This window comes from Amblyomma mixtum, chromosome 5, assembly GCF_055824585.1.
Source record: "Amblyomma mixtum isolate Tamu chromosome 5, ASM5582458v1, whole genome shotgun sequence".
Taxonomy (NCBI): domain Eukaryota; kingdom Metazoa; phylum Arthropoda; class Arachnida; order Ixodida; family Ixodidae; genus Amblyomma; species Amblyomma mixtum.
This window is the reverse complement of record NC_143016.1, coordinates 180,892,701-180,902,778: the sequence shown is the minus strand read 5'-3', so window position 1 is coordinate 180,902,778 and position 10,078 is coordinate 180,892,701. Positions and strand designations below refer to the sequence as shown.

The window sequence follows — 10,078 nt, the reverse complement described above, 5'->3', positions numbered from 1 at the left end:
AAAGTGTCTTTTATCGCATTATTTCACAAGTTGTACCATCATCCTGTACTTGGCGATCGCCTTATCCCACAGCCATTTTATGTATCCCATCGTACTGACCAGAATCTTAAAGTCGGTTTAGTTTCTTCTAAAACCAAATATTTTTCTCAGTCACTTTTGCTGCGTACCTCGCGTGACTGGAATCACCTTTCTATAGATATTGCCGACATCAATAATTATCAGACGATCCGCGAATCTATACCTAGCTCTGTATACTCATGTGTTATTTATTTTGTCCCTTTCCTGTATTTTCTAATCTTATTATTGTGTCTTGCCACTCCCCCTCTGTAATGCCTCTGGCCTTGAGGGGTACGATAAATAAATAAAAATAACTCTAGGTTCCTCCCTCTATGTGAATCTGCAGTGTAACGAAGTTGATGCAAATTGTAATTTTTCAGAATGTTTAATATGGGTTTTGCAGGCCGCGAAAATTCCGCCAGCCCAATCTTTTATGTCTACTTCATTACTAGTTATGTCCCAAGAAGCAGTTGTCAGAAATGAGTTACCTACATCATTACTTGCGAAGTCAAACAAAACGGTAGTTAGAAATTAAGTACTTTATTCGCCGACCAGCAGCCAGTAGCCGCCAGTGACAAACGCTACTTTCAGAATAGGTACATTCGATCTAAATAGAATGCAGCTGAAAGAAAAAAGGCGCATTCCTAGCCGGCCCACGGTCCACCAGCAGCTGCACCCGGGGCTGTGGCTGGCGCCGCAACAGGATTGGCGTTGAAGACTGCGTCAGCGCTGGTACCCGGGGCAGTCCCCGGCTCGTTGGTGTCCACCGTGGCACGGAATCCGACGGCGTCGGCCACGTAGCTCACGGTGCGGAACAGTCCGTTGGCGTCCCGGTAGCCGTAGGAGCCGATCTTGGCGTTGCTGGCGTCTCCCTGCTCCTTTTGAAACAGCCGCGTCCCGAACTCGTCCGTGTTGTCGTACCCGAAGCTGTACGGCTGGGGAGACTGTGAATGCAAAAAAAAAAAATGATCTAGATGACAAGAACTCGAATCAGAGTAAGCTTTGAAGGGAATGCTAAGGATCAGGTTAGAAAGCGTGTGTATTTTACCGCTTATGTCGTGGCTAGAAACGGTTCACAGGCTAAATATCAGATAGAAAGCAAGAATTCGCAACCTAGCCCTGTAAGCTTCGTTCATGGAAATAGTTGACAGTGCACCGCACATGCGCGAAAAATGTTGCAACTTGGTACTGTTTAATACAGTTGCGAAAAAATCAGGGGATTTCGGATATTGGTCAAGAACTGCAAGTACTATAATATCAATAATAAGGAGGGCCGCTCGTCTAGCTCTTCCAAAGCACCCGAAGTGGCGGTGACATTATAGTAGTGCAGACATATTCCTTCTTTTCTTTCTTCTTTTCTTTTCTTCTTTTTCTTTTTTTTTGAACCCGGTGATTTCACTAGTGAGAAATCACTAGAAAACGCCTTCTACTATGGTGTCTACGTGCACTTAGCGTCCATTGTTGATTACATACCTCGGCAGCTGCAAAATATGAAATTGGAATTTAATAAAACCGCCTTATTTGATTTTCGGCAGTACTAGAAATGTCAACTTCATACACACTTACTTTTCCCGCTATAATTATGCAAAAGTTAGATTAAAATTTACAGAATAGTAGCACCAGTTTAATTTTTTACCTGGACAACCGCATTAGACCCGGTGCTTCGAAAAGTGATTTTACTGTTTCATAAGTATTTCGCAAATTAAATGATGATCTAAACGCCAGTGTACAGAAAGCGCGACAAACGTTTGAAGGCAAACAAGGTTTTGTATCTGTATCAGCCATACGTTGGAGATTTTCCTTCATCAAAAATAATGAGCGCAGTTTGTCGTTTGCGACCAGAGGAGTTCACTCACAAAAGAGGGTTCCGCAGCTGAGAATCCTGGAGTAGCGGCAGCAGCAAAAAGGGGGCCACGAAACCCTGCTCCTTGGAACCCACGGTGGTGACCGCCGCCAAAGACGTTTCCAGCCTCGATGAACGCGACCGCGGAGAAGAAGATGATAGCCTAGAGGAGGAGAATCACTTGCCGTCACTTACCCGAACAGTCTGAATAGAATGGCGGGGTTTTGAATATTAAAGTCGAGTTCATTTTTGCCTTCCATCTTCCGGCACCCGTGATACAAGGGGCCATATTTAGCTAACGTTTTACTGACTGGGTAAAATACTCTTTCTTGGGAGTGTTTTTTGGCTCTGTGCGCATTCTGTGAAAGCACTGTACACACAATCTCAAACTCCAGGTTTTTATAAAGACTGGCATCAAGCTGTTGTTGCAAGTTGTCTTGTTTCTATGAGGAAAAAAAACAATGCTCCCTAACTATGCAGCTACTCTGTTGAAATTGGAAGGAGTCAACCCGTTTATTGAAAAGTACTTATTAGAGTCAGTGCCCAGCAGCTCATAGACTGGGATTAAGGAACTGAAGACCATCTATCAACTTCAAAGTGACTGTGAAGGTGAAATGCTGAATGGCTTCTTCTCTCGCAAAGCTCTCCTGAAGAGTGTTACGCTCTAGAAGACATTGCTTTTGGGTAGCATGTTACCTTTGGGACGCATTCAAGAAACCCATTGAAGAAAATGAAAACATTTTCGGGAAAACTACCAGAGCTTAGGACTCCAGTGGTGTTCGATGCATCAAGTACTAACTTGGAGCCATGACAACTGAAATAAAATGTTATGGCACCACAGTGAGCAATACTTTTTAAGAACAAGGATTGTCCTTATTCCGTAATGCTAGTTGTTTGCTTTGCTTTTTCTTGCTAGTGGAGAGCATAAAATTTACGAGACAAAAATTGCAACAATAGAACATGAAAACGCCATCAAACTAAAGGTAGCCAGTTGCGGGCACCCCTTACCTTGGGAAACATTTTGAGTTTGTGTGTTTAGGGGCGCGCTTCTGCGTTCACCTCTGGAAACAGGGAGTCTTATGAAGCTGAGAGCGGCGGTGTGGCTTTTATACAGCTCACCGGACTTGACGCAACCACCTGGATCCTCGTGACGGGGATGGAGGCTGAGGGGAGCTCCTCTCCCTTTTTTCTTCTTGCATGGTCACGAAGAAAGAGCGCCAGTTGCGCTTTTCGTCTCTTTTGCACGATTTGAGATTTCGCTTTTGCTAAGCGGTAACCTCACCCTCGGTGCAATCATTCGTCACGCTTAGAAACGAGAGCTACTACGGCAGCGAGAACATACCTAGTATTCCATGCGAACGGACACGCAGAAACACCTTCCGACGTCTGGACCAATATGCGCACTTGGAATTGCCACCCTGGCTTGAAAAAACGGCGAGGACGGTGTTTTATGCCAGGATAAAAATTAGTTGACTTGGAACCCAACTGTTCAGAAGATAAGAGATCTATTTATTAACACTTCGTTTTTTCACCATTCCGGAAAGGATGACTGCGATGCAGAAAACGTATGTGCCCATCATACTTCTCGATCATAAGGGGCCATAAAAAGAAATCGATATGTGGTATCTCAAAAAGCTCAGCACTATTAACAATTTTCGATGGTGAATATTCCTTTAAATGATGCGTAAGAGATCAGGAAATATGCAGCACTAGGAACAATTGACCTCCGCTCATACATATTTTATACCTGAATTTCAGATACCATGTAGGCTAGACCCGAACGAAAAGAGAACGGACCTCTCTCCCCGTGCCGTCTCATTGCGCGAGGTAGTCCGGCGAGTAAACGCTTGCTCCCCCTTCCCCCCCACCCCTCTGAAAGTCTGAAGCTTCGGTCGCCGACACCATGCATTAAGGACGAGTTTCTTCTATGGAGCCGAATGATATGTTTGCGGTGTCGTTCTCGTGTTCAGCGCAAAAGAGGGGTTTTTATATAAACTTGTTGGCTTTGTCACGATAGCCGTCTGAAATATACTCTTCCGTGGAACGACACTTCCGTTCGTAGTGGTATTTTAATAATAAGCATAATGAGTGCACTCGTGTGGCACTTATGGAAGGGAAGTTGCTACTGTAGCAGCAAACTGTCACATTTCTCTAGTAACAGCCCACTCGCAGGGATAAATATTAAGAAGTATGAAGGAATAAACCGTATAAACTAGCCGCAGAATTGTTGTAATAAATATATGAATAATTATTCAACCTCATTATAAGAGACATCGTCCCTCCGAGAGCTAATCTTGGAACAAGATATTCGCCTACCCAGCGGCTCGAACATTATGCATGTAGATGCCACCATCCAGAGCTTTGAAACAACATCTACAGTTCACTGTCCCCGCAAGAATTCCCTTAACAAGACCCTCAGGTTTTAATTCATGGAACCTCCTTCGTTCTGTGCTGAGCTGGTCCTTATCCAAGACGCGCGCTTCACTCTGTAGCCGCCGCTACCTTGCTTCCTACAGCTCACATTCACATCCGCAGCGGTGCCCATCAAGCAACATGTTTACTCCGACGCGGCAGTCGCAGTAAAGAAATCTGTCAGAATATGCACTGTCTGGCGACTCGCATCCCGCAAGACAATCGAATTGAGTGGGTCCCACGTGACCAGCTGAGTTCAGAAAGCTCTGAAGATTCTGTTACCCGCTTGGCGACCCAAGCCTCATCATTGACTCGATTCTTCTGCATGGCTGATGTTAGCCTCCTTCTTACAAGAAAAGGAACACCTCTGGCGGCGCTCATGTGCTCTCTTCCCTCCGTGTGTGATAACCCTCTCCCGCGGTCTTATCCGTGCCGATGAGGTTGTGCTTCAGAGGATCCAGGTCGAGGTTGCCCTCACTCCTGCCGTTACTCGGACTTGGCCTTACTTTGGCCTCTTATATATCCTCCCAGGGTGTTCTGTCTCCAATTCGCAATATGCTGAGGCCGATATGCACCACTTGTTTTGGGTGTGCCCGACGCTGAAGCCAATCAGAAATCGGCCTGGCGGCAGGAGGTCGCCCGCTGAACAATCCGTCCTCATATATTGCTTGGACGCAAGGGGGCCACATCACACTTCCCTCCTTGCCTTCATTAGGTCGTCCCACCTTTTCTCATATAATTAACACCCCCTCCTTGTTTTCTTTCTACCTTCCTTGCTCATGCTATGCCCTGACGCAATAAACAATGTTATAAAAAATTATCCTGAGCGAAAATGCCTATCAAGAGTGATTTACTTTTTTCCTTTTCAAAATAGCAGTGTATTACCGTCTGGAAAACAGGCAAAATTTGTAATGGCGATGCAACAGCGCATACACACACAGACCAAGAAAGAGACAAGACACACAAATCTAGTCCAATCTGCCGTTTTCCTAGAGACAAAATTTAGCCCCTCGCACAGGCAGTTTTCCATAACTGTCAAACGCGCTCTGATCCACAAGTGTTTTTATCACAGAGCTGAAATTGGTCACTTTTCTGAGATAAGTGTGTATTATGCAAATCCGGTAAACTTTTCTTGTAGGCGCTTTCGCTCCCATTTTGTTATTATGTTTGCCCCTTCCCACTCAGTTAGGGGCCCTGTAGCCGTCCCTGCGGATAGATGGCGCATATCGTATATGTCCTGATACGCTAGACATGTGTAAGGTTAGGGGCTGAAGTTCTATAGGCGGGTTGCAGAAAACCGAACCGGCGTCGCAAAGACGGCGCGCCATTCTGGCAACAGTGTGCCGCCGCCATGGTGAAGGAGCTGCAGAACAGCAGAAGTAAGTGCGACGCCGGCTGCACCAGGCTGCACTCTGTTCTACTCCTGTTTTATCTGTTTGTAATGGCCGGCCCAGCGCAGAATGTTGTGTTTCCCATAACGGGCTGGGACAACAACTTGAGCGTGCTACCGCCTCTCACAGAAAGTAATGTGTTGGACTTTTATTACGATCGGTCTGGCACTGAACGCTGCCTCGATCGAAGCTACAACTTCAGTGTCGAGTCCTACCTTGTGCCATCGTCCATCAAGACCAACAGCAGCCAGCGAAGGTAAGATTTCTCTCTGACACTCGCGAATTAGGTGAACTAGGTGTTCTGGTTATTGGAATGCAGTGCGGGTTTTAAAGCGCCGCTTCGATAATTACATGTGGGTGAAAGCAACTGATGCGCTTCGCTGATGTCTCTGTTGGGTTGCAAAAGACCGCGTGGTTGCAGATGCTGCTTGCATCGAGTTTCGTACCGTCATATGCAGCATAGCGTGGTACTTTGAAAAAAAATTTTCCCTGCTCCCCGTCGGGACTGCTGTTGAACGTGGCATGGTGCCAGCGTACCATCGCTTGACAGATGACGCTTCGCGGGGAGATCTCGTTTTCTGCAGTCATGTACAGGTGTCTCACACTTTTTTTCTTAATGGACGCGTCACGTAAATGAACGAATGCATGTTTTCATTGCCGAACTGTGCATTACTGCAATATGAACTAATCTGTGCATGGTCATGTTGGGGGCCTTCCTCCGAGTCTTGTCTCGCGCATCACCTTCGTGTGTAAGACTTGGCATGTGTGCCGAGTGGCGAAGTTATGAAAAGCTGCTTCTCTGCTGCTACGGCAAAAAATGGATTTCCTCTGCAAGTGTTGCATAAGTGCCTGAAAACTAGAGTATGTTCAGTGTTGTGGTATGTGTATTCCTTTAAATGATCACTATTTATCACTTGTGTGCTGATGTGTATTGCCTTCTGCTGACATAAAAACCTTCATTTTCCAGCTCAGGACTCCTCTTCGTCAAGGGAGCCTGCTACCGCAGCAAAAAAAAAAAAATCTTCACCGTATACGGTAATCGCAGCTGTCGACATAGAGGGAAAGCTGATGGACGGCAGTTGAGATTGCCCAGCTGGCAAACTAGCCTGCAATCACTTGATGGCCATGCTGCGGACCGTTACACTCTTTCAGTCAAAGGGATTTAAGGAAGTGCCTGGTGAGGTTTCTTGTACAGATGTGCCACAACAATGGAGGGTGCCCCGTGGTACAAGCATCAGGGGGACCTCCATACAGTTGGTAGATTGGAGGAGTGTCAGAGAAGGCGGCTCATGCATGCCAAAGTTTGCCAGGCCAAAGGAGCGCAGGCACTGCCCTCGAAGTGACGAGGAACAAGGACAAGCAAAAATAGCACTGGCAAAGAAGCTGCTGTCTGCAAATCCAAAAAATGCATTTGCAGAAGCATTGCTCATGACACCTGAGCAACCATGCAAAAAGACAAAATATGGCTCTGCGCCCGTGTCTGCACCGCTCAGTTACCAGCAGGCGATTCTGCCGCATGGTTTCAGCGTGCATCTGGCTGGAATATTTCCAACTGCTTCAACCTCCACAGAGCGTATACCACCTATAAAATTATTTGAGGACACCACAACATGGGTTCCACCAGCTCACTTGCAAGGAAGGAGAATTTTGCAGGTGGGTGACATTTTCTTGCATAAAAAGTGCAATCAAGAACTTAAAATTGCTATTGAAACACAGAATTGACTGAAAGCAGTTGTCTGTAGGCTATTTTAAAGTTGTGAAACTTGAAGGTCCACAGATGTTACATTTTATTGGGTTAAGCAAGGTTTCAATGATAGCATACACAGAAACTAAAGTGTTAGGAATTTTATGCACGTTCATTGCATTGTCCTATGCATTATCAAAGAGAACATGACGGTATAAATTGACACTCTTGGTATGTTTACATTTGCGCATATTTCTTTACTTGTTTTTGAAGATGAATGCCTTTAGCTGAGTAAAACTTTTACTTCTACAGACATACAAAAAAGGTTTAATTTTATCCTCCCTGCATATCTGGTTAAAAATTCAGGAATGAGGGCTATGCTTTCTTTCTTTCGCAGGAAGTGTGCCTGACACCAGAGGCATCGTTGGCACTTGAGCGTGACACACGGCAGCAGGCCAACAGTACTCTCTGGAAAAAGGAGCGCAGTATCCGGTTGACGTCATCAAACTTCGGTGTGGCAGTAACCAGGCAGCAGTGGACTTTGAAAGGCCTACAAGCCATCACGAGCAGCAAGGACCTTTCAAGGGTTCCTGCTATTAAGTATGGCAATTGTTGAATAGTTTTTCTTCAAGCCCTAGTGACGTGTATTTTTCGCACATTTGGTCAACCCCAGTTGCTTACTTTATGTTTTTTTTACTATAAGAGGATGTGCAAAATTTATCCTAGGCAATTTTTGCTTGCAGAAATGCGAACCATTATTGAAAATTATGAATGTTAAAGTTTTGTGTGTGTGTGTGTGTGTGAGAGAGATAGAGGGAGAGGGGCAAGTTATGAGACAAAAAGCAAAAGCACAATTTTTGACGCGACTACAATGTTTGCAAACCAAGTATACTACATGATGATGTACTGGCGAGGCTGATCAAGGTGCATGTTTGATGCAGAGGTGCTAATGCCACTGTAACACAAAAGGTGCCTAAGGTACCTTTTGCAGGAATGCAAATGGTAACATTTTCTGTGCGTCAATGTACAGTCCCAGCCATAATATTTGGAGCACCTAACACAAATTAGGAGGTACTTCTTACACAGCTTAGCATACATCACTGGCCCTTTTGCGTATGAACAGAAGACACACTCATATCTCCTCTACAGAACACGTGAATGTTACTCTGCTCATACTGGCCATGTATGGTTGTTGGGATAAAAGGGGTCAACAGAATAGTGCGTCAAGTTTGTTTTTGTTTTTTCAGAAGAAAGCATAATAGTGTAGCCACTATACCAAGTGCAACCTCAGAGGCAATTAACTTAGTCTATTTCACTTGTAGTTTTGCTGGACACGTCTAAGTTGTTAATATTGTCCGTAAGTATTGAGCACCTGTATAGCACAGAAGGGCAGGCTCTTGAGAGAAACTTTCATTCACCAGTGTGTCGCTGCTTTTGTGGCCCCTTAGGCATCTAAATATCCTTGGTGATTATCATAATCAGAGATGCTCCCAAAGTATCGAATTTACATATCCAGCAAATTCAGTAGAGCCATTGTAGAATTGGAGCAAGTACGAGTATCCAGTTTTGTAAACAACATTATGAGAAATAACATTATGCTACTGTGTATGTATGCATAGTTTTCTTGAGTGCAACATTGTAACTGGTGTTTGTATTTTGTATGCAGGTATGGGATTTCCAATGAGCCGCTGGCTGCTCAGCGCTACCAGGAGGTGCTCCGAAATGTTGGACACGATGTCACCATCGCTGGCTGTGGCCTAATTGTGAACCCAGCATTTCCTTGGCTCGGTGCCTCTCCAGACCGACTAGCATTTGATCCTGTAGAATCATCCTACGGGGTAGTAGAGATCAAGTGTCCATACACAGTAAGGGAAAAGAAGGGTAGCGAGCTTACTGCATTAGACTTTTGCAGTGAAGTGAGCGAAAATGGCCCAAAACTGAAGAGGGACCATTTTTATTATGCACAGCTCCTTGGACAGATGGGTGTTTCTGGGTAAAGTTGGGGGGATTTTGTTGTTTTCAGTAAAGAATTCATTCTAATTGAGAGAGTTAGAATGAGTGAGAGTGAGTGGGAAGTCATGAAGGCAAAACTTAATGATTTTTATTTCAACACACTCGTGTCATATTTGGAGAATGAATAAATGTCCACTGCTGTGCACTGCTGCAATGCAGGATGACTTCCTCAGACTTTTGCAATTGACCATTTGCGGAAAAGTTTCTGCGCATGCGCAGTGAAGGCGCAGCCAGCGCCCTCTATAGACGATTTGGTTTTGGTTGGAAAACATTAGCGGGCCGAGCATTCCCTCGCTGTAGTGCGGCGAATGATGTGAGCTCCTTTCCTCGCTTTTGCAGCGTGATTGAAAATGCCAGCTCATTGCTTCGCCTAAGGCTGCACGAATTACTTCATCAGAAAGGAAGCACAGAGTTCAGTTTCCCGCCAAGCTCGTTTCGAAACGGATGTTCCTGCTGTATTTCGCGCTTGCTGCCAAGTGGACGCAGCTCGGTCGTTCTAGAAGAGTTTTGCCATCAACGCACGTGCGTATTCGGTGGAAACCGAATTATATATATACTAGTATGAACACTCACCATAAATGCAACAATGTTAAGCCGTGCTATCTGAACAGCGGGAGCCCGGCAGAGCGCAACCTCGCGTATGACCGTTCATTCTAACGCTCCTGCGGCCCGTGCAAA

The 10,078-nt window shown here is 45.3% G+C and overlaps 2 protein-coding genes across 2 annotated transcripts; one reads left to right on the top strand and one right to left on the bottom strand.

The window, feature by feature from the left end:
* Positions 1-701: 701 nt before the first annotated feature.
* Positions 702-2,920, bottom strand: LOC149344978 (cuticle protein 10.9-like). The gene is made up of 3 exons (XM_089542702.1): positions 2,909-2,920; positions 1,914-2,063; positions 702-1,001 (listed from the first exon to the last, which is right to left on the bottom strand). Exons 1-3 carry the CDS (start codon positions 2,918-2,920, stop codon positions 702-704), a joined length of 462 nt encoding a protein of 153 aa, XP_089398828.1.
* A 2,747-nt stretch (positions 2,921-5,667) lies between these two features.
* On the top strand, positions 5,668-9,748 carry LOC149344977 (uncharacterized). Its single transcript, XM_089547336.1, has 5 exons — positions 5,668-5,959; positions 6,671-7,356; positions 7,785-7,987; positions 9,054-9,252; positions 9,740-9,748. The coding sequence occupies exons 2-5, from the start codon at positions 6,823-6,825 to the stop codon at positions 9,746-9,748; spliced, it is 945 nt and encodes a 314-aa protein (XP_089403462.1). The 5' UTR covers positions 5,668-5,959; positions 6,671-6,822.
* Positions 9,749-10,078: the final 330 nt, after the last annotated feature.

Excerpts from the sequence above, each read along its gene's own strand:
- LOC149344978 (XM_089542702.1), bottom strand. Across the intron at positions 1,002-1,913 it reads CAGCTGCGGAACCCTCTTTT|TCTCCCCAGCCGTACAGCTT; the intron begins GTGAGTGAACTC and ends TTGCATTCACAG.
- LOC149344977 (XM_089547336.1), top strand. The coding sequence starts at position 6,823 with ATGGCCATGCTGCGGACCGTTACACTCTTTCAGTCAAAGGGATTTAAG. Across the intron at positions 7,357-7,784 it reads AAGGAAGGAGAATTTTGCAG|GAAGTGTGCCTGACACCAGA; the intron begins GTGGGTGACATT and ends TTTCTTTCGCAG. Across the intron at positions 7,988-9,053 it reads TCAAGGGTTCCTGCTATTAA|GTATGGGATTTCCAATGAGC; the intron begins GTATGGCAATTG and ends TTTTGTATGCAG.